Source organism: Dermacentor variabilis, chromosome 11 (genome assembly GCF_050947875.1).
Source record: "Dermacentor variabilis isolate Ectoservices chromosome 11, ASM5094787v1, whole genome shotgun sequence".
NCBI classification, from domain to species: domain Eukaryota; kingdom Metazoa; phylum Arthropoda; class Arachnida; order Ixodida; family Ixodidae; genus Dermacentor; species Dermacentor variabilis.
The window spans coordinates 25,130,230-25,154,435 of record NC_134578.1 but is presented as its reverse complement, the minus strand read 5'-3'; the positions used below and the strand labels follow the sequence as shown (position 1 = coordinate 25,154,435).

Genomic DNA, 24,206 nt, shown 5'->3' with positions numbered 1-24,206 from the left:
CAGCTGCTGGCGTCGGGGAATGGAACCCCGGACTTTGTGCTCAGTAGCCTAACACTGTGAACACCGAAGCAGCTACATCGACAACTACCTTTATTTCGGCAAAAAATTGTGCTGCTTTAACAAACATGTTGGAATCTTATGTGAAGGTTTTGTAAAGCAAAGCCGTTGCGACACATTCTCTCGAAGAGCCACTTGACATCGGCACAAGAGAAATGTGCATGCAACTGTGGCCTAAAGTAATGGTTAGAGCACCAGGGTTGCCGCCCTGGGGTACCCAGGTTCGATCTCACCATTGTACATCCAATTATTTTAGCTTTTTTCTAAGAGCCATTAGGCATGGCAGCAGCACTCGGCAACCACGGTCACTAAAGTCCGGGAAGGTTCGCAAAAAAAAGAAGAAAACAGCTAAATTTGAAAATGGACACGAGACAAAGAAATGCAACAGAGTTTCTTTTAATGTGTCAAAAAAACACAAGACTCAGATACAAAGTGCCCTCTGCAAATTGTACAGAAAAGGTAAACAATAATAATAATAAAAAAAAGGGAAGAGAAACAAAGACACTTGACATTATATAAGCAAGAGTAGCCTGAGGGGAGCAGTCTGAGGATGTTACATTGTCCCAAGAAACAGGCGATGTTCTCTCGTCACTTCCCATCCTGCGGAAAAGTGGCGAGGCGGTGTCGCTTTTTCCCATCTGCTCGAGGTTGTCTCGTCAACGAATGGCAATGAGTCCGGATTCCAAGAGTTTCTGAATCTTGGCAGCAATGTCGGGATTCTTCAGATGCCTGCGTTTCAAAAGAAAACGAAAGTGCGCGGGCAGTTATTACTACCTGTACCCGCAACGATGATTGAACACACTAGCCGGTTAGCACGTTTAAATTCCGGGGCAGCTGCAACTACCATCCAAAACTACAATCTAATTACGAGGCTTGCGCATTTGCAAGATTACTACAAAAAAGCGATTAAGTTTAGAGGGACACTAAAGTGAAAAATGATTTCTTCTGCATCAGTAAATTACCCTTCTAAAACACCAAAGACAACCAAAGACACTCTTACAACGATAAGACGTTTGGTAAGCCAGATAAGGCGCAAGAACGTAATACGGGTGGTGACTCCTACGTAAGTACCCGCACCTGGGGGCTGTGACGTTTAGGATTTTGATGGCATCTTCTAGGGCCTACTAATCATATATAGCGGTACAGATTGACTACATTGTGTTCTAAAGGAACCAAATATTAAACATGGCAAGTTTCAGGAACCTTTATTCAGCCAACGTGGCCCAAATGCGAAAACATACTTTGGAATCCCTGATGTCACGCTGAGGTACCGGCGCGAAATTCAAATACTGATACTTGGACCTTCATTTTCTCACCTAATAATCAAACTATTTTTGATATGACTGCTTGCAGGGTTCTCAAACAATGCTTCATTAGTCTAAACTGATTTATTGTTTCGCTTTAGTGTCCCTTTAAGTATATATTCTGCTGTTCATGGTAGGTGGCATACTCACTCCTGCAACGCCTTGGGATCACTCTGCATCTGCTCCAGGATGATGCGCATGGCGGGGTCCCCCAGGATCTTCTGCACCTCTGGATCCATCATGGCCCGCTTGCGGACTTCCTCAGGGTCCGCGTCCGACGCCATCAGGCACCGCTTGTATCCATCTAGCGCGTCCTGCCAGCCAGAAGATGGCGACACAAGCCAACCGTGAACCATTGTTGCAATAAAGCCAATTGCAAGAACATGACTCACATTCCCTATGTAGAGCTCTGCATTCACGCGATGGATCTCATCCCATGTGAATCAGTCATGCTGACATATGATGTACAGGCGCCGACAAAAGTAGTATACTCCAAGCAGCGGGAGCCGGAGCAGCAGCACACTGCATTGCGACGCCATCTACATTGACACGAGTCAAGCGACATGCCTGCAGATAATAAAGGGCACCCATTGCCTGTCTCGATCCCAGATGCTGCCTGTAGATGGCGTTGCGATGCGGTTTGCCGTTGCTCCGGCTCCCGCTGTGTGGAGTATACAGTCGCCGACCGTTTATTCGGACCTCACGGGGACTGCGAAAATGTCCGAATAAACAGGTGTCCGAAAAAGCAGATAAAGAAAAAAAAATGAAATCCTTTATTTCCACGCACTTATTCGGGCTCGGCAGTAGCCTTGGAAGAAATCGTGAATGCGCCGTTGCACGCTGTTCCGTTTACGCGCAATCAGATAAGCCTGAATCTCTGAGAGGGTCGTACGGTCACTATTGGCGGCTGAAAGCACAGTCACTGCTTGTACACGCTCCGCATGCGACGGCAGCGTAGCACATGGTGCGTCATCTTCCGACTCGGAGTCATCGTCCGGCGGTGCAGCAGAAACCTAACGAATGATCTTGCCGTCGTCGAGTTCTGCGCATGTCAATACAGCAGTGTCAGCACCTATGAAACTGTCAAATGAGACGGTGTCCGGAATCGCAATGCCACCACTGCGCAGGTCTCGGCAGAACATTTTCCGCGTCAGTAGGGAGCACATCGGAAGGCGACAAATCTTAGGCCTCCCGGCACCCGCTTGCCGGCAATCCCCAGCGCAGTCTGCGCGGGCACTGTCGGCGCCATTAGACCCTTGACGCGATGTTTACGTATGCCGCGTTGGATCACCGAAACCTCGACACAGCACACAAAGCAAACACCACCGTGCCGACACTAGTCACACAAACGAAAAACGCGGCCTGCTCGCAGCGGCTTGCGCGAGGAAACAAATCAGCTGCTCGATTGTCTTGACATGGCTTAGTAAGCTGAAACCGGAACTGCTAAAGAGCTGCTCTATCTAACCAGGCAGAAACGATGATGATGAGCGGGGATTTCTAGTAGCGCCACTTCGTGGGGCAGCAAGGAAGCTCCATTCAAAACAAAAATGGCGTTCAGCAAGCCGAACCATGCACCGGTCAGAGTCGGTGCATGGTGCTCTCGACCGAGTTAGCTAAAGGAGTGTCCGAAAAATCGGACGAGAGGTTGCAAGGTGTCCGAACTTTCGGCAGTTGTTATACATTATGGTCTATGGGGAGAATGGCGGTGCCGCGAAGCTGACCGAATAATCGGGCATGTCCGAATTTTTGGAGTCCGGAAAATCGGTCGGCGACTGTACCACTTTTGTCGGTGCCTGTACATTAGATCACTTCGCATCCAGTGTTTTACAAGACAGCATATAAAAATGCTGTCTACACGTAGGACCTGACCCCACGCTCACTTCCCAAAGCACGGGCCATGGCACGGGTGCATACTAACAGTGCAAGCCAAGCATTTGTTTCACTAATTGAATCGAAGATGACTTCCGCCAGACTAAAACATTCCGCGAGTATTTCTTGCCCAAAATCCCAACAGAGATTTTGGCCACATTATCAATTACCTCATGCAGACCACACATGTACAGGTGGAATGGGTGATGCGAAATGCAGTGATGAGCAATCTGCAACTTCAAATTGACATTTACTCAGTCTTATGAATCCAGGTTTAAAAGCAGTGCAAATTCGACTTTAGCACAGCTAAGTACAATTTCACAATTCTTTCTCTGCCCATCGGTAGATATTTTTCTTTCTTTGACATCACACCTGAAGTCCTTTTTTCAAGCTCACTGCTCTTAAAATTACAAACTGCAGAAATACTGTACTGCCGCCTGTTGTAAACAATAAAAGAAATGCATATAGTTCAACATCAAGGAAGTGTACAAAATGCTGAAGAGAGATATCAAAAGACAGTGATCCCTTTTTATGGACAACTTTCCACCGCATTCTCAGCAGAGCTAGGCCTACTAGTAACAGCCGTCATCCATCCCATTGCTACACTGGTGCCCCTCAAGCATAGCTCACTGGTTTCTCCTCAAAAATAGGATGCCAGGAACTTTGGCCAACGCTCTCAATGTCGCCAGTGTCCAGTCCTTGAGGAAAAAGTGGCAAGAAAATGCTGTCTCATGGTGGAGGCCAGTGCCACGATGGCGACTAATTACTGCTGTCGATCAGGCTCTATACTTCCCCAAAACAGAAAGTCTGGCTAATTCGTGCTTAACAATAGGTGAACCACAAGTGCATTAGGCAAAGGAAGACTGCATTCATCCCTTGTCACAATCCTGGTCGCCGTCTGCGGTCTAACAATGAGCATAAGGAGATTGCGGTCGTCCCTTGTCTGAAGCGACATTCATCCACTCGGCAGAGCACTGCAGCCTTACCTGATTGTTCGGGTCAATTTCCAGGGCTTTCTGGAATGCAGTGAGTGCCTTGGAGTGCTCCTTCATTGCCATGAGAGCCATGCCTTTCCTAACGTACCCCTTCACTGCAACAAAGGAAGCGGAGGTGCAATCAACACAGCCGCTTCCTGACCAGAGCACACAGAAAGCCAGATTGTGAATTTTCAACCAAAGCTACACAACAGTCACCAGGGAACATAGGAATCAGCACAACTGCTTTCCGGCACAGCACACGAGCACAAAAGTCTGACAAGGGCCGACGTGTGGCTTTGGGACCTGAAAATTCAGTGTCCCTTTTCACATCTTAAAAAAAAAATTTAATTGTGGGACTTTAATGTCCCAATAGCAGTGGATCCCAGTAGCAGTGTCCCAGTAGCACAGTGGATTACGAGGGCCACTGTAGTGGAGGGCTCCGAATAAATTTGTGCCACACAGGGCCCTCTACCTTTAATGTGCACTTGAAGCATGGTAAACAGGCATTCCTGCGCTCCAACCCTACCCCAATGCAACCGCTGTGATCGAGAATCGAACGTCAACCTCATTCTCAGCAGTGCAGGGCCCCACACACCGAGTCACCGTGGCGGGTAACATCTATCTAAAGTGAAACATTCCCTGCCTCTTCCCCTTACATTGCAGGTGCATGTTTCTGGCGGTTGTCTAGTAGGGTTGCAGAGGACAGCGCCAACCTTTCCCCCTTCTTATTCAGAATCACTTCTCATGTCGGGTATACAACTAAGGCCACTGGGTATAGGTGAACATTCTTGGCCAATCGCCCAGAATGGGTATGTACCGCCGTGTAGGTGCCCAAATAGACAAGCAGGACAAGAGGCAAGAAGTGAGGAAGTCGCAAAGCTGACAGCAGAAGCAGCCGAGCGTGGAGAAAGGAGCAGACAAATTGTGACCAGAGCATGCATTCGACCAGGAGCACTGGCCTACGTATAAGGAGGAGAGGAAGACATTTTAGCAAACACCAAACGAAGCTTCACTTATCACTGATTCACAGGCATGCGTGGAATTCGCTGTTTTTTAAATTTTCTTCTTAGTGGCAGTTGATGTGGAGCTGCGGTTTGTGCCAACAAGCTCAGAAAAAAAAGCAAGCATCTTGAGCTTTCCAAGCCAGACCACCGTGCCATATCTGTGTTCCCCGAGAACCGAGAAACGCCAGAAAACAAGGTGGACCCAGCATCCGGAGAGCCAGTCAGATGACGCGCATGGTTTTCATCACAGCTTTTGGCCAGGCAGCTTCAGATGGAAGTGGCATGGGCTGGAACAACTGTACGCCCTCCAGAATGACACAGTTAGCCAGTTGGTGGGATTAGAAAAAGGCGTTCAGACATCGACACAAGAAGAGTGAAACGGAAAACACCGATCAGAAGAGTGCAGAGTGGTGAACTTGAAAATGGAGGTGTCCATGAGAGTGATGGAGGAATAACAGGTTTAACAGAGTGCCGTCGTCGGTTTGTACATGCGCTAAGGCACAGGTATGCCACACACACATCGAACTCCGTTTAGTTTTCAGGTATTACAACGGCTCGGTTACTGCCTGCTGCTATGGTGCTTGTTCCAGTAACCAGCTCCATCCTCTGGCTCGGTGAAAAAACGCAGCCCTCCCCCCATTATCTGTCAGCACTTCATACCCTCAAAAGGTATGGACATTGCAAATAGACACATGCATTGCTTAGACAACATGTAACAAAATACTGCACAGTGTGAAAACAGCTGAAATTTCTAAGTAGGATCCTTGTGCCCTTTTTCCATTACTGTGGAGAATCAAGGCTATTTGTGTGAATGCCTTAAACGTAGTCACACTTCCTGTAACGTGACCAATTATGGCGAAAACCGAATTGTTACAAGACTACGGCCTCTGGTTCTGGAATGTGCCCCAATGAACCCTGCCCAAAAATAACCGTACTACAAGAAGGAAAGATGTTCGAAACATACGAAATTCGGGGTCCAGGCGTATGCACTCCTCGCAGTCCTTGAGGGCCAGGTGGAACTCAGCCAGCTTCTGATAACAGGCGGCCCGGTTGCTGTACAGCCGGGCATCGTCTGGGTTGCGCTTGATCGCCTCTGTGTAGTGACGCACCGCCGAGGGGTAGTCGCCTGCATGCAAGCACATTTAAAGGGTAACTAAAGAGAAATGATAAAGGCCCAACCGCAACGATACTTCACTATGGCTAAATTGGTTGAGCAAGCAGTCACCCTGTTTGTGTCCACTGCAAGACAAGGGCCCCTCTCCCAGTGATTGCCAATTACCGTGTGCTGCACCAGCTGGCTTCACTTTATGCCCATTCTAGTCATTTATTTCATTTGAGCCGACAACAAATTGGTGGTTAGCAGATGCGACAGCTCCAAGAATACGGCCTCCGAGATCCCCCAGTGCACTGGGGGCGGCACACCCAATTTCCAAGGTCATGCGCGGGTGCTGCCACGCCCTCTTTCACCATTCTCAGTTGTATGTCGTTTCCAATGAGTGGTAATGGTAATAAAAAAAATGCCCACTTTGGCAAGGTTCTCGTGATGCGACTCGCATTTCAGACAAAATTTTGCAAGGAGGCTACTCCCTAGTTACACTATCTGGAACTAGGCTCTCTATGTAGTGTAAAATTTCATTGCAGTTGGTCATGGCTGTGACTTGGCTGCCCACCTGGTATACATGTGTATACCAGGTCCTTTATTAGACTATACAGCACTTGAACAAATTGTGCGTGGCAGATATAACACTATTCCTTGAACTTAACTGCTCGAAAAGGCGGACACTACTTGCACATTAAATTTCAATGCGCAATTAAATCACAGACAAGATCTCACTGATTATTGCGCAGCACAAATTGCAATTTGCAAACTGTAGCCAGTGAGGCTGCAAGGAATATCCACTGGGAATAATTCCGAGGATGGCACTGATTTTTATATACACGCCGTCGGACTAGCAGTAAGAATACCGTGCTCCTCCATCTATTTTAATGACACGGCATTTTATGCCCTGAAGTGCAAGAATAACTGATGCCAATGTACTCAGTTGCATAATTTAAAAAGGTATGTTGAAATTTGCGCCATCCTGAGAATTCATTCCAAGTAGGCAACTCACCAGCTACAACTAAAATATTGCAATATGTTTTGTAATCAGTTAAAAGTTCAACGAAATTTTCTTGTACAATTATGCATTTTTATTTCTGGTGAAAGTAATATCGCTTCTTTGAGTAATCAAGCTAAAATACTGGAATTGTGCTATTTGCCAACAGCGATTATTAAAGAGACACAAACATTATATCAGTTTAAGACTGCTAAAATATTTAAGAACTTAATTTTCATTAATTTTGTGCTAACACATTGATTATTAAAAGAGTAAAATGAAGGTCATGGACTTCAAACCACTATATTGTAATGGGGCCCTTGATGCTCACCAAGGTTCTTGAAACTCACTACGTTTAAGTTTTTGACTCCCTTAGAACAGAATGCAACCCATCACTATTAATAAACAGGGCTCGTACTGAACATTTGACACAAGTTCAACGACATCTCAAGGATACCGAAGGCCAAAATTCAAGGACGGGAAAACAAGCCTTATTTGTGCAGATATACTGAGAAATAATGAAACCTTTTTCACAGCTGCAATTCCTTGTAGCTAAGCCGTTGCCGAGTCGGACACACGCTTCAAGCTCTTCAGGTCGCTTTTCCAAGTTTACGTCCCAATTGTAATGATTTCAACGCATTCTGGCATGATGTTTTGTTGTGTACGACTTCAGCTCGTCTTGTCAAAGCCAAGTGGCTTGAAAATGGACTCATAATGGAGTTGATGTGAGCAATCAATTTTTCGTTTGTAGCGAAATAACAAATCAGTAGCACGGCTTGGTCACTTTGATCTAGCTTTGTCTAGCTCCACGATGGCAACGGTGATGCAAACAAGCATGTCGTTAGTGGCTTTGGACATGCCACATAGCAATTGTGTGCTAACAATCTCAAAAGAAAATATCAAGGATTGCTTCCCAATAGACAGTGTCCACGTCATAGCTTTTATGCGGTTTGTCAGTTTAATGTTCAAAAAGTCACAACCCAACCGCAGTTTTGAAAGAATTCAAGCACATTTATTTTCAAGTTCTCGGTGCCCTTGAATTTTTTTTCCCCCAAAATCAAAAGTAGTTTAAGGACTTCAATGAGGTTGACGAACCCTGAAAAAAATAAACTGGGCTTGCTGCAAATACCGTCAAATCCACAATGCAATGGCGAACTGGTGCAGTAACTTCAAGGCAGCATCGCCACCAGTCTTGCTTTTGCGTCTTCTACGACTTACCGGGTCATTTATCATGGCTAGAGTGGCTTTATTGGCATTGTAGAACGGTAATTTGACAATGAAAGTTAAATTACCTTTTCTCGTCTGTATAATCTAAGAAAAAACACCTGGTATAATAATAACTCTTTGTTAATGCCTTTCTAGTTTAGACCAATGTTTTTGCCAAGACGCTCAGAAATAAGCCAGCATCTCGAGCTTTCCAAACCAGACCCTTCCGCTATGTATCTCTGCCCTCGAGAACCGAGAGGCACAGAAAAGCGAGGACGGGACGGCAGATGGAAAAGCCAGTCAGATGACGCGCATGGTTTTCATCACAGCTATGCTTGGCAAGTTTGTTTGCTATGAAAATTCAAGTGTACATGGGTCAGTACAGTTGAACCCATTTAACAATATTCACTGCGATAACCTGGTTTCATGGAAAAAACAGTCGAACCCACTTAAGCGTTATTGGTTTTAACCCTTCCCCCAAGTGGTGTGGACAATTACTCAGTTAAAATATTGTTTTTAAAAGTAATGCAGAGGACGGCTCTGTCTCGTCCACGTGTCTGGGCACTCAAGAGTTGCCATGCCAGTCGCAAAAGCGCGGTTTTCATTTCATCAAGCCCCCTCGATGATCTGCTTTTGCATGAAAGCACTGACGGTGGTGGAACTGCTTTCTGTGCTATAGACGCATCCAGTGACTGATGCTGCCGATTACGACAGTTCCGTTATGGCAAGGCAAGGAACGAAGTCAGATGGGCAGAACCTCCCGCCAGTGCCCAAATTTGTGTACTTCAAGACACGGCCTTGTGAATGTACTACCCCCATTTATATTTCGAATTTGCAAAAGACACTATCCAAATGTGCGATAAAAATTATCTTCTGGACGCATTTCTAGATTTTTGGCCCGCACTTGGAGCGTTACCAATGCTTTGCAAGGTTCCTGAAACTTGCCAAGTTCAGTTTTGACTCAGTCAGAATACAATGTCATTCATTTTAACATTGCAAAATCAATTAGACCCAAGCAGATGGTGTCGAAATTCACGACGTTGCGGCAAACTGGTGCAACAACTTCAAGATTGCGTCGCCCCCCTGTCTTCCGTTTTTTTTCCCCCCCGATTTACAATGCCCCTCCTCGTGGTTAAGAGGGGCTTTCTTTGCATTGTAGAAGGGCAATTTACTAATACTGCTCAAATTATTTTTTCTCTTTAGTGTTTCCTTTAACCCACTACAACGAACTGAGAGAAGTGGGCAGACTTGCCTTTCTGGAAGAACGTGTTGCCCTGGTTCTTTTCTTCTAGTGATATTTCTGGGTTAATATATGCTTTTCTCTCCTGCTCCTTGATGATTTTCTCAACCTGTGAAGAAAAATGCAGGCTCATCAGCTCAAAGCAGGTATTACACTCTTCGAGCCCACTATGACAGTGACTAAATCGTCTAGGAACTGGTCACAAATTAATAACAACCTGTGTTTCTATGAAACACAGGTTGAATCTCTATGAGATTCAAGTAAAAAACCATGCTTCTTAATTTTTAGAAACTACCTGTTGCACAGTAAAATCCCCTGCACAATTGAAATCAGCATGTCAAAGTGCATGAGTGATGAAAATTTTAACAAGATGTGAAGTAAAAAAACCCCACTGAGAAAAAAAGAATCAAAGAGATAAAAGTGGTCCGATAAAAAGTGGTTCGGGCCCCTTTAATGCTTTCTGGCCCAATGATTTCTGTAGGAAATATCCTACAGAGAACGAATACCAAACTAATCTTGGAAATCGGAGAATCAGCAACTTCAATGACATCGCTTGCCAATTCGATGCCACAGATAAATGTGGTTCTCCCCTATATTTTGCAAATGTCCGCACGTTACATACCCACTGAGGCTAGGGCTCTCCACAGTAATTTTGGAGCATGCTGCATGTTCTAATCACTTGCTATACGCTACGATCATGTTGCATCACTCGCCTGAGGCGGCACGAAAACGGTCTTGTTAGAGGCTGCACTCCACACCATTACGACTGAATTAAGGAGTTCAAGGAACCACACGCTGCCTCCAATGCCTTGATTTGTTGGCAATTCATGCGAAAAGCGTTTCATAGGCTGCCGGAAACTGCAGTGAGCCTAAATATTGATCTGTGCTTGTCTACTGTCATTTAGATGCACGAAACAAATTTCTCACTTCAGTAATAAAATACGCACCAGAAAAAAAGTTGACAGACCACTAAAACAACCACTTGCACAACCACTAACACGGAAACAAGAATGTTCAAAATTTCAACTACAAATTTCTAACATCCTTTCTACTAGCTCATGCTTTTTTTTTTACAGGTACACTAAAAAGGCACACTGCACTAGTTTAAGACTGATAACATTTTCTTGAAGAGCTCTACTTTTGCAGATTTCATGGTAACAGGTTTATCAGAAGAGAAAATGACGCTTCTAGTTTCACAATTGCACACCTCACTGAGCTTGGTCAACGTGTCTGGTATCCGGTGCTCGGTCAGGGACTTTTGGTAATAGGTCCTAGCATTGGGGTAGTCCTCTAACTTGACGTATGCTCCAGCCATTCGAGCGTAGGCCCTGTGGGAGAGTGGGATATTGCAAGCTATCAGAACACGGTGAAGGCATCAAAAAGATTTCGACGTAACTTTTTAAAAAGGAAACACGGCAGTGATTTCCATAAAAGATGGTGCTTTTGCAATGGCTTAATAAAAGGATTTGTCCGGGTAATGGCATTGCGATGGGAAGTCTAGAATTTCACCGATGGCGTTGAACATTCTTGCAGGGATGACAGCAGCTTTGCAGAATGGGCAAAAAAAGAACCAGCTTCAACACAAAAGATTTTCCCCATACAGCATTTGTTGCAGACAGGTATATAACGTTTGTTGTTAGTACAGGTATAACGCAAAGATTGTACACTTTTCTTTTTAAGGATTGTGGCAAGCTACCAGTCCCGGCTTGGCAATGCCTGCTGTAACCACACCCAACCACTTTATTTTACTGTACATTTCCTTCTCGTGATCAGAGACCTCAAGACTAACTGGCTTACAAAAACCTACTCTTGCATATTCTCGAGGCTGACTGAAAAATCACAAATACTTGTGATTGGAAGCCTTGTGACACACACACACACACTTGGCTAGCAAACCAACAGCAACTACCAAAAGTATGGTGGCTTCACTGCACAAACCTGCTGACGAGACTCAACCGGTATGCGCTAATGTAGGGTCTACGTGTTTCAATAGAAAATATCAACGTGAGCATGTAAGGGCACACTGTCCACATTTGCCGGTTTTTCTCCTCAATAATAGCTCATGCTGTGTTCCAAGTTTTTGTATGCATACTTTCTTGTACTCCAGTGGCGGTAGATCTGCATGAAGATGTAGGTTGTGCCCTGCAAGCTCAGAAAAAGCCAGCATCTTGAGCTTTCCATACCAGACATCCTCGCTAAAGTCTTTTGTCGCCCGAGAACCGAGCGACGCAAGGAAGCAAGGATGACCTGACAGCTGGAATGCCAGTCAGATGACGCGCATGGTTTTCATCATGGCTACAGGCAACACCTTCGTCAACTCCGAGGCGGAATGCTTCAATCACATGGCAGGGTATAAGACAAACTTGAGCATTCTAGCTAAACAGACGTTCTATTAGCTTATTCTTCATTCTGGTTGAGGCTGGAAAATTGATAACAAAAAGAAAAGCTACTCAATCTCAAGTTTGTCACGTTAGTCTAGTTACTGACAGTACTGCTCTTGTAGACCCCATTCCTAACAGCCATGGCACTTGCTACAACTACTGAAATCTCATAAATTTTTGAAATTTATTGCAACGAGCCAACATTTTAGGAAGTGTTGCTTTTGCAAACAATTTCCTTTAGTCCCAATACACAGCAGGTCATCAAATTTCAAGAAGCCAAGAGCCCAAGAAAGGCACAGAAGAAGGCTTCATCAAGCAAACCTATGCCAAACTTCAAAGATCCAAGAAAGCTAGTTCCCTTGGACAAAGTTGCCAGCTAGACAATGGTTTGCATTAAATCTGGATTAATGTGTCCATATAAAGAACACCCCATACAATGGAACCCCACTGATATGTTCTTCGCTGTTGCAATTTCCCGGCTGCTATTAGTGTTTCAGTGGTTCCTACCTGAATCCCATGTATTATGTTCCTATATGATATTGCCATTGTGCAATGTTCCCGCTTCCTAGGTTGCATTTGAACATGGCAGCCATGTAAATTTAGCAGAGGGATGGAAATTTGCTTTCAGGTGTTTTATAAAGCTGATAAATGTATACACTGGAACATTCAAGCGATCGGTACATTGCAACAGTCAACCAAAGTTGGCGAAGCACCCGAAGAATTGTGCATCAACTAAAATCTATTGGGAACAATGCATGCTGGGCCAAGTCCTCCAACCGCATGGCAACATTCATTTTGGTTGTGGCAAGGATCTTATATGCATTGCATAATTGCTGGTTCGCTTAAGTCAGCTTTGCCACGATAAAGCTGTGTTATGCGGTGAAGCATATCAAGAGTGATAAGAGGCCACTGTCACGGAACATTGTATGTTGTCTGTTAACTATACACGTGCACACGCAACGCCCCTGGTGCCAGTGAGAACGCCAAGGCGTCGAATAGTAACTGCACTGGCAGCCATTCAGAGCTGTCACCGATGCTGCTGTAGCAATCTGCAGCTTTCACCACTGTTTTTTCCCAGTCATTACAATTCCCCCCCCGAAGCCCCTTGAAAAACATATCGCTGCTATACTGTACACAAGTGCACAACACACACATTCACTATAAACAAACATACACAAAAGAGAATTTTTCCTAATTTTACTGGCTTTCCTCCTCAATGATAGCTCATGCCACGTTCAGTGTTTGTGCACAAGCACCTTTTGCGCTACAGTGGGAATGCTTTGCACAAAGATTTCGATTGTGCCCTGCAAGCTCAGAAAAAGCCAGCATCTCGAGCGTTCCATGCCGGACTCCCTCGCAGAATCTTTTGTCACCCTGAGAACCAAGGGACGCAAGGAAGCAAGGATGACCCGACAGTTGGAAGGCCAGTCAGATGACGCGCATGGTTTTCATCATGGCTGTGGGCAACCCCTTCAACTCAACAAGGATGGAATGCAGTCCTATCTACCGGCTGTGTAACAATACGTGTTGAACATCATAAGGATGTTGGGTGCGCCGACAAAAAGCCAGTGAGAAGGCTTGATATGTCGATGCTATACTGTACTCAAGTGCACAACACACACATTCACTATAAACAAGCATACACAAAAGAGCACTTCTCCCAATTTTACTGGCTTTCCTCCTCAATGATAGCTGATGCCACATTCGGTGTTTGTGCACAAGCACCTTTTGCGCTACAGTGGGAATGCTTTGCACAAAGATTTCGATTGTGCCCTGCAAGCTCAGAAAAAGCCAGCATCTCGAGCATTCCATGCCGGACCCCCTCGCAGAATCTTTCGTCACCCTGAGAACCAAGGGACGCAAGGAAGCAAGGATGACCCGACAGTTGGAAGGCCAGTCAGATGACGCGCATGGTTTTCATCACGGCTGCAGGCAACCCCTTCAACTCAACGAAGGTGGAATGCAGTCCAATCTACCGGCCACGCAACAATACGTGTTGAACATCGTAAGGATGTTGGGTGCGCCAACAAAGAGCCAGTGAGAAGGACTGATGAGGCCAATTGCATCCTACAGCTGCTTGGCTGTGGTACACGAGAAGACATAATTGTGGGCGATTTAGCTTTTCATTCATTTGTCCAAATAGAGAGAGATAAAAAAAAAAATATACATTCAGCGAACGTCATAATGGACATTCACTGAATTTTAGAGAACAGCTACAATTTGCTCTTCATTCCTGTTTGCATTACAAACATGGAATTAATATGAGGTGTAATCGCCCAAAACTGAGCAGCGGGATGCCATAGTGGAGGGTAACATTCACGTAAATCAAAATAGCTGTACAGTTTTGGCTTCTATCACCATGTAGCAGCAGTGGGCGAAAGCCGAACCCAGGACCTCAGCGGCAGAAGGTCAAAGCCACCAAACCGTTGCCAAAGGTGATTGGAAAATTGTTAATAATCAACGACTTGTACGGAAGTCAAGTGCCACATCCTATGTCTCGAAATTTCCCAATGCATATATATATATATATATATATATATATATATGAAATTTAATTCTGGGGTTTTAGGTACAAAACTATGATCTGATTGTGAAGCATGCTGTAATGGGGGACTCCGGATTAATTTCCACCAGCTCGGGTTCTTTAATGTGCACGAAATGCATGGTACAAGGGCACTCTTGCATTTCAGCCCCATCGAAATGCGGTCGCCACGGTCAAGATTCAATTCCATGACCTTGCAAAATTTCCAAATTTCATCGCACTACAGAGTTGTCTGCTGTCCTTGACTGCACTTCCCTCCTCTTGGCATATATTATGGACCGGTTATCAGCCCTATGCTTTACATGTCCCACCAAACTCTTTCTTCCTCCTCATGTCAACTAAAATATTGGCAACACCTGCTTACTTCCTAGCCTACCCCAATTTGCTGCAGTCTCTCAACATTACGCCTATTATTTTTCACTCCACCTCTCATTGCACATTCCCCAATTTCTCCCAGTCCCAGATGGCCTGAAAGTAGCAAAATGTTAAATTACCCCTTTTCATGACCCTGGGAATATGTCCAATACTTGCAGAGGTCACATATAGGCTTCAGATAGACATATGCTATATTTCAAATGATTTATATATCAAGCTATTTCGCTATCGTCTTCAAGTTCAATACATCAGGGATCGACTGAGTATGACCCCCCCCCCCAAATTTCCTCCTTGTGATCCAGGCCCCCCGCCAAGACTAATTCACCTGGATAAACACACACTTGCACAGGTTATCGAGGCTGACTGACAATCAAGAACTCTCGTTATTGGCCAATTTGTGACACCTGCATACGCATTTAAGCAAGCAAACCAACAAGAACTGTAAAAAGTAAGGTGTTTTCCTTGCACAAAGCTGCCGATCAGACTCGACTGGTATATATGAACTGTAGGTCCACGTGCCCATATAAAATGCGCACACGCAAGGAAAAGTACTCTGCCTAATTTGCTTGGCTTTTATACTCAATAATAGTTGGTTCTACGTTCCATGTTTGTGCACGTGCACTTTTCACACCATGGTGGGGGGGGCACTCTGTGTGAAGGTGGAGTATGTGCCCTATGAGCTCAGAAAAAGCCAGCATCTTGAGCTTTCCATGCCAGACCTCCTCGCAGAGTCTTTAGTCCCCCGAGAACCGAGGGACGCAAGGAAGCAAGGAGGACCTGACAGCTGAAAGGCCAGTCAGATGACGCGCATGGTTTTCATCATGGCTGAGGGCAACCCCTTCAACTCCAAGGAGGAATGGTCCAGTCGTGTGACAGGGAATAAGACAAACTTCAGCATTCTAGCTTAACAGACATTTGGCGCAAAGTTTTTGGAGGCAGCTAACAACTTATGGCGAGCTGTCAGCGTCTCGACAACGATGGCGGCGACAAGTTGTGCCTTCACATCTCCGTGTGCTCGAGCCAGAGCAGTAGAGAACAACGTCCAGGCAAGATAGAAGGGTCCCGTGGTTGTCTGTGTTTTCAGCGAAGATAAATAAAATGTGGGACAAGAAACTCCTCACGTCTCCCCAGAAGTGGTGACCCGGACGGCAACGCACCACCTGCTCATACCTTCTCCATCGCTTTCTGGGTCACGACAGCAAATGCCTTGAGTACGGACCATCACAGCAGATCATGGACACATCACCCCTCAATGACACGACGCCGAATGCCACGGCAACTGACCCTGTCGTCGCTACTATCAAGTTATTGGAGTTCTGGCAATCCGACCCTGAACTCTGGTTTCCGAGCGTCGAGCCACTTTTCTGACGACACCGCATGACGCCACAAACTGCGAGCTATGACTATGTCATAAGTGCGCCACTGCCTGCTGTCACTGCCATCGTCAGGGGCATTCAGTGCTCTCCGCCTCCTGAAAACCTAGACTACATTCCGAACCCAGAACTTATACGGCAAACCACTGAGTCAGGACAGCATAGGCTGCAGCGGCTGCTCACCGCAGAGGAATGTGACCAAAAGCCCACGAAGCTTCTGCATCACATGCGGCGTCTCATCGTCGATCACTCTGCTGCGCTGGACGCATCGATTCTACACGAACTCTTCCTGCAGAGACTGACTCAGCAGGCGCAGATGATTTTGAGTGTGTCCTCTGAATCCCTCAACTCACTGGCACAGACAGCCGACAAGGTCACGGCTGTCGGTGCCCCCGTACTACCTGGCATCGAGAGATCACGCGCTTCATCAAAGTGCCAGTCCGCAACGACTGCTTGGACCGCCTTGGAACGCTAACGAGCAATTCAACTGCAAAGTAGGCCAGCCTACTGGTGAGCTCAACTTGCTCAAACTAGACTGACGCTGCAGTGTGTCACCACACCAACGCCACAGTCGCAGTCACGACATTCCCAGTTTCAGTTTTCCCTGTACAATTGGTGATCAAAAACAACTTAAGTTTGGTTGGTTGGCTAGCTAAGGTTTTTATTACTTTACTGCAGGTTAAGGTGTTTACTACTTTTCCTCTTCAGGCATCTGCTGCCACATGTCAATGAGTTCTGTGTCGTGCAGATATGCGAGTAGAAGTTTGTGTCCTATCATGGCTATGACAGGGCTGCTCCTGTAGGCCCATCATTAACAGTCGTGACTCTCATTACAATTAAAGTCACCGACCAATATTTGGGATATGTTCACTTTCATGAACAACTTACCAGCACAGTCACTTGCTCCATAGACAATGTATAAAAGGATGACCAAAATTTTGTACACCTTACGTAGCACCATTTAATACTTTTTACCTGGCCTGCATGACTGCAAACTAAATGGGCCACCGAAATTAGCTGAAAGTACGACTTTTATGCTCTGTTATATCACCAGTGCTTCATCACAAGCAGAAGTCTAGCTGATACAGCAGTCATTGCAAGAAGCCATGGGATGAGCCAAGCTATGTTGCCATGTCGTTGAGGCTGAACTTGAGGGGTTTTTTGTGCATGCTCCCCACGTCCAGTAATTAATGGATTTCGTGGTTAAAAATTTTTGAGGCTCAGAATCGTGAAGCAGCTTCAAATGGCACCGATTCTACCACAAGACGCCTGCACCGACAAAGGCAGTAATGAGGGGTGGTAAGAGTCACACGATTGCTGCGGGGGAAAAAAAAAAGAAAAAAAAACTTGCTCATTTGGCATGGGTGCGGAGTTGAGCTCTGTTCTGCGTTAACAGGGAATGGAGATTTGGCGTCATGCAATGACTGCACTTTTATCTGTCAGTTGCTACAGCCCAAACACGCCAGTCCTGCAAACAATTTCCACATGTCCTGCATTCCCTATGTAAGGCATTTTACAGAAATAGGTAAATACATAAATAAATAAATAAATAAATAAATAAATAAATAAATAAATAAATAAATAAATAAATAAATAAATAAATAAATAAATAAATAAAGATGTTTGTGCCCGGCAAGCTCAGAAAAAGCCAGCATCTTGAGCTTTCCACGCCAGACCTCCTTGTATAATCTTTCATCACCCCGAGAACCGAGGGACGCAAAGAAACAAAGGTGATCCAACAGTTGGAAGGCCAGTCAGATGACGCGCATGGTTTTCATCATGGCTGCGGGCAACAGCTCAAACTTTGTGAACAAAAGTCTACCTTGGTCCGTTCTAGCTACCGCACGATTAGACGGTAATCGTGAGTACTCTAGCTTGATAGACATTCATTAAAGTTTTCAGAACAGCTGCAACTCACTCTCCATTTCAATTGCAACTGGGGAATTGGAAATAGCCCCTTCAGGCTACACGTGCACAATTGTGCACGCCAAGTTGTTGCATCAAAGCAAACGCACCGATAAAAATATTTAAAATGTACCGCATTCATCTTAAAACACTTCTGATTGGACCTGCACTGCAAACTTGAATATGCGTAAAGTGTTTCAGTAAAGGGAGTTAGTTGGGAGGTAGATGGCCAAGTATTTACTCTTGGTGTCACCGTGCAACGGGCCTGAAGTGGGCTTGCTTCGCTGTTTTTTACATCAGGCATCTCTTTCAAGTGACTGGTTCTTTAAGGAGTTCTCTCGCATAGAGCTCACTATGCTGCAAACATGACAAAGCTCGCTGAATAACTGACAACTCTTTGTCCATTCTGAAGCAATGTTCATGATCCTGAAGACCCAAGAAATGTGGTGAAACGAAATTTTTCACTGCATAGAATTGGTGCCTGATGGGACAGTCGGTTACATAGCACACCATGGCAGTGGGTAACATTCACCTAAATCAAAGTACATGAGTACCTTTGCATTCTGCACATCACCACATGGACCCCAGTCGTTGAGAGCGAACCCATGACCTTGGGCTTAACAGCAGAAGGCCATAACGACTGAGCCATTGCAGGGGGAGATTAGGAAATTGGTAATAATCAAAATTTGAACAAAGGTCAAATGCAGTTCGATCCAGAGACTGTATAAGACAAACGTGAGCATTCTAGCTCAACAAAGGAAGAGGGACTGCTTGACAGATAAGCCTGCTGACTGCAACAAAACTACTTAGTATGCTGATGGCACCTGAACATCAGTCAGCTGCAGTGGAAAGGAGCAGAAGATAGTGCTCTGAGCTGGCAGCTCTGCTAGTATAAGCTGCTTTGCAAACACCAAACAAGCTCAGCAGAAATGTGGGAACTAAGGAATGCCATTGTACTTGCTACTTTTTAGGTGCGAAGGTACACGCAACCGTCATATGTAGACCGGCAGTTCCAAGATGAAATGATTTTTCTGTCTTTTTGAGATTCAAAGGCATATATAGTTTATTTACTCAAAATTAGCGTAACGGTATTACTGAGAATGTTCTCACGATCACGAAATCAGCCAACAGCTACTGGCAGGCATTACTGCTTGCGATCACGCTGCATGATGACATTGCAGAGGCAGGAGCAACTGATTTTTCTACGTTTTTGACCAGAGGCTGTAAATTTTCCTTGCTGCGTGCTAGGCAACAATATTTGCCTCACGTGTTCACAGGAGCATCTTCTACACATTGGCAACAATTTCTCAGTATCTTCAAAAAGTGTTTCAGGGCCCCTTAAGTTTGTCGTACATGCACTGTTAATGACAGTATCTCTCCTGCAGACCTAGCAGTTGTAACTCACATTACAAATACTGCAAGCTACATGATTTGAGATTTTTGCAAATAACCTACACTTCACGAGATAGCGGTTCCGAAAAAAAAATGTGCACTTGTGTCACAATACACACCTTGGGTCGGCTAATTTCCTAAAGTCAAGCACTCGCAATTTATTGCGAACAAAAAGGACAGTCTGAAAATGCAAAATATTAAAGTCGTAGAAATTAAGTTCTCAAGCGCATACCATGCAAAATGGTTAACACTAAAAGACTATTAGAGAACACACAACAGAAGTTCCACGCAACACTCACTTTGCCATGAGCTTGAAGTCTGCCCTGTTTTCACGGCCAACTTCAATGGCTTGATTGCACTCTGCGATGCACTTCTGGTAATCCTTCTGCTCGAAATAAACGGCTGCCGAACAAGACAAGCGACAACAATCAGCATCTTAACTACATTAACCAGCCTGCAGCATGCAAGAGAAATTAAGTCCTTGGCCATTCCACAGTTATCACAGTCATCATTCACAGATTCGCTTGCTTGGAGAATCGGTATGTTGTACAAGTGTGGTGAATGAAAGAAGCTGGGTTGCGAACTTTCAGAAATAACTGACCTTTTTTAGCAACTCCCGCTGGTGCCAATTTCGCCCCTTTTATTTAGGCATAAGCTTGGTTGAAGCAAGTACTCTATGGCACCTTGCCTGTCACATGAGGGTGGCGCAGGTACAATCACTTCTCTTTTACAAGCATTCCGTTACACTCTTTCCCACTGCCCCACCCTTCAAGGGCTTTAAAACATTTGTGCGCACAGAATCTGTTTTTCGTAAAGCTTAACGCAACATTCATAAAAGCATAGAACGAGCCCAAAAATTCATAAGCTTTATGAGAAATTTGGGAGACTTGGCAGGTGTGGGATAATGACATTTTCTCCTGTCCACAGGCGTGAATAATGTACCCCTGTTTTTGAGGTCTGCTATACCCAGGTTACACAATAAGATAAGCATTCAATCTGTAAGTAGCACAAAAGTAGCTACATTTCAGCAATGACTGCATTCAAAAAGGAGTACTGACACGACTTTTTCAACTGTCATTTTTGTTTGCATTTACTGAAGGTTAATGCCCTCTACACCGTAGAAAAAAAAAAATACCAGCAAGCACTAGAGCACCCTATATATTTTCTACATACTTATTTCTACAAACCAGTTTTCGTTTTGGTATATAGGAAGGAGGTAGGTGCGTCCCAATGTCACTATTCTGGCTCACTTTGTTCCCATCACTGGAACTGTCACACAAGTGCGGTCATAAAAAAAAAATAATAATAATAAGACACACACACACATTGCACCATGCCTCTTTATGTCTATGAGCAACACCATCATGCCTAGCCTTACAGAAACTAATTTCCCCGATGTCCATACTTGCCAGGTGCAGTTCCTTTACATGCAAAAAGCACATGGTAGGGTTTGTACCTCGCAACTAAGTGTCAGCACTCATTCAGCTGACAATTACTACTACTCAAACTGAAACAGTTGGTACACACAGTGCTCGGCACAACCATCACTGCCTGGCAGCTAAAGCAAGCGCTACGTACAAACTAGCCCAGACAGACATCAGTAAATTCCGACAATAACTGCATTGAGCAGCCGCAAACACATGATCCCTTGGCTGCTTGCGATAAATGTTTATGCCTTGGAAGGCAGACAATGAGAATGGCCCATCTATGCAAAAAATTGCACAGCATCGTTTTTTGGCAAGACAGATCGAACAACGTACCAGCTTTGTTGGTCCTAAATGACATGTCCGTCGGGTCCAGCTCGATGGCCTTGTCATAATGTTGGTGTGCGGCCTCAAAGTTTCGCTTGCGGTATGCCACATTCCCGGCTTCCTTGGCTGCGAGCGCCTGAAGAAAAAATAATGAAAGCATTTGTTTGTCTTAAGGAGACACTAAAGAGAAACAGAAAATTAGTTTAGACTGCTAAAGTGGTCTTTGAAAACTTTTTTTTTGGGGGGGGGGGTAATTTTCCCAGTAATCGGTTGGTTGCTGGAAGAGAAAATGGAGGCTACTGTTCTATTTAAATATTTCTTTTTTCAGGACTGCCTTACTCGGCGAGTTACCACCTCTTTTATGTATGGGGTGTGTGTTTTCTAATTTCTAGCCTCCCATTCCTGAGCCGATGATAGCGCAGTTTAAACATGTAGGCCAATCCCGAAAGAGATGCTATCTAAAGTTCTGATGATTTTCCTATGCCCTTCACATGAGGCAACGCGATAAAAGTGCTCATTGCAGAGATTCCGTCTTCAGCATGTGGAAGAGCGCTATGCTGCTCCCACGCCTGAGCAATTTTAGTACGTCAGAAGAGCGGCGTGAAAAGAGACTGCTGCTTACACACTACTTGCCTTCGCATGGTCATGCTGTGCCCAAACAAATTGCCAACAGAAGCGGATGTTGAAAGAGCGAAAGGAAGAACTTGCACAGGGTGCTAGAAGTTGCTAATAACACCAAAAAAATGCTTGAAAGCGTTCGACCTCCAGCTCACATCAATCGAACATTGTCGCTTCAGCACAACTGGCTCTCAATAAAATATATGGTTCATACACCCCATTCTCACCCCCCAAGTTGCCCAGGAAGACAGGTCTCATCAACTTCCAACTAGACATTGAATTGCCTTCAACATTCTAAATTTCATACAATTACTGCACCAGAATGTCAGTGTGACGTTACATAATGAGGCGTTACAACGTTCACGCCCTTGTGGTTTGGTAAAATTTTTTGGAACTTCCTAGGTTCAGTTTCTGGCTCTGTTAGAATTCAATACAATTCATCTTTACCAATAAAAAAATTCACCAGGCCCCAACAGGTGGCGTCAAAACTGACGATGTTACAGTGAGCCGGTGAGGGAACTTCAAGGTTACATTGCCACCTGTCTGATTTATCGCACCTCTCTTAAGCCTCTTTCAGTTTAAGAGTGCCTTTTTCGGTATTGTAGAATGGCAATTTAATAATGTACAGCTCACAAAATTTTCTCTTTGCTGTGCCTTTAAAGTTCAAGCCTGTCTTTGGGATCGAATTACAACAGTCTATCTAGCCTTCGTACCGTTGTCTGCTATGCGCGAAACAGCGCATGGGCGTCTCATCTGTTTGGTGTGCTAGAGCAATGTACTTCTGTTGGTTCGTTAGCATTCTTGATTTTTGCGAGTAATTCATTCCTGCGTAGGAGCGCGGCATCACATGTGTGGCCAAGTGATCTAGGAAGCCCAGTAATCGTTTCCTCAGACGACGACCGGCAGGTAATCGGACGAAACGCTCGCAAGCCGGCCCACGCGAATTCCTCTAGTCTAACGGCGAGCACGCATCACTCGAATGGAACGTGTAAATGACAGTGCCTTTCAACGTACAACCGACGCCAAGCGCTATCTCTAGCGCAAAGCAAACTCGGAAACCTCAGAACACGAAGGCGAAACCCGTGTCTGATCAAAGAACGATAACTACGGGAAGTTGTGGGCGTTTCAAAACGCGATACCTCGGGGCTAGCCCGTAAACAAACACGCCGCAGCCGACAGCATGCTAACAGCCAATTCAGCAGTTTTTCGAGTAGGAGTCCAAATGAGAGACGCTGCACGCGTTGAAGAGATGTTAGGCAAAACACCTCTTGCACCTGGGGGGGTACAGAAGCAGAGCTTGACACCTCAGTGTTCGCCAATCTTCATTAGGTCAACTATGAATCACGCGGGCGACCTTGAAACGTTCAGACTCCCTAACCATAAACAAGCACTCAACAAAGCCGACCAGGCGACGCCACTTAACAAAAACTACGACGAGCTCAGACTCATGTGAAGCACTGCTTTTACACGTTTCCTTAAGCGAGATGCCGGCTTATGCAAATGGGCTGGCGTAGGCGACATAATCCGCGGGACAGCACACGACAGTGACGAAGACTCGTTACCAATGGCAACAAATTAAATACGAACAGCGCCTGCATTACAGCGTCAGAGCCGTGCAGACAACTATAAGCCTAACGGGAGAAACATCCCGAGACACCTCGTGCAAGTGATTTCAACTTGTTTAGAGGAAAAAGACAGTTTGTGGTTGGTAGACGTCGATTCTAGTCAACCTCAATAATCTGAGAGGCTAACACCTGCACAAAGTGACCAACCGCAACGGTGCCTAGATCATTAATTACCTGATGAAGAAAAAACCGACGCCGGCACTCGTGCTAGAGCGTCCCACGAGATCGCTGTTTCCAAGAAATTACGTAACTCGCGCCCTTCAAACGTTTACCGCTTTCTCCTAAACGATATGTAGGAAAACAACGGCCGCTTTGGACTACGTCGTCGTGCTTACCTCTTCACGCCTGTCACCAGCCATGCCCGCAGAACTGCAGAACTCTCTGGAAGCGCCGGTCGCTGACTTCACGCTGCGTGCTCCGGCCGGCTTTCAACTAGTTATTTAACGTGCTCCTGTCGGCTTGAACAATCGCGCTGGCGCCGCTGGCTCGAA

The 24,206-nt window shown here is 45.3% G+C and overlaps 1 protein-coding gene, 1 long non-coding RNA gene and 1 other non-coding gene across 3 annotated transcripts in view; 1 reads left to right on the top strand and 2 right to left on the bottom strand.

Annotated features, from left to right (window-relative positions):
• LOC142563967 (uncharacterized) overlaps window positions 1–1,748 on the top strand; it is a 7,622-nt gene extending 5,874 nt beyond the window's left edge. Inside the window, exon 2 of the long non-coding RNA XR_012824453.1 lies at window positions 1,499–1,748. This is a non-coding gene — a long non-coding RNA (uncharacterized LOC142563967). The remainder of the gene's footprint in view (window positions 1–1,498) is intronic.
• Window positions 438–24,206, bottom strand: Stip1 (Stress-induced phosphoprotein 1). The gene is made up of 9 exons (XM_075674721.1): window positions 24,051–24,206; window positions 21,482–21,608; window positions 20,021–20,123; window positions 10,961–11,081; window positions 9,766–9,862; window positions 6,176–6,337; window positions 4,217–4,320; window positions 1,512–1,675; window positions 438–786 (listed from the first exon to the last, which is right to left on the bottom strand). The coding sequence occupies exons 1-9, from the start codon at window positions 24,072–24,074 to the stop codon at window positions 714–716; spliced, it is 975 nt and encodes a 324-aa protein (XP_075530836.1). The 5' UTR covers window positions 24,075–24,206; the 3' UTR covers window positions 438–713.
• On the bottom strand, window positions 8,712–8,845 carry LOC142565118 (small nucleolar RNA SNORD10). The gene has a single exon (XR_012824803.1). It is a non-coding gene; the product is annotated as a small nucleolar RNA SNORD10 (small nucleolar RNA).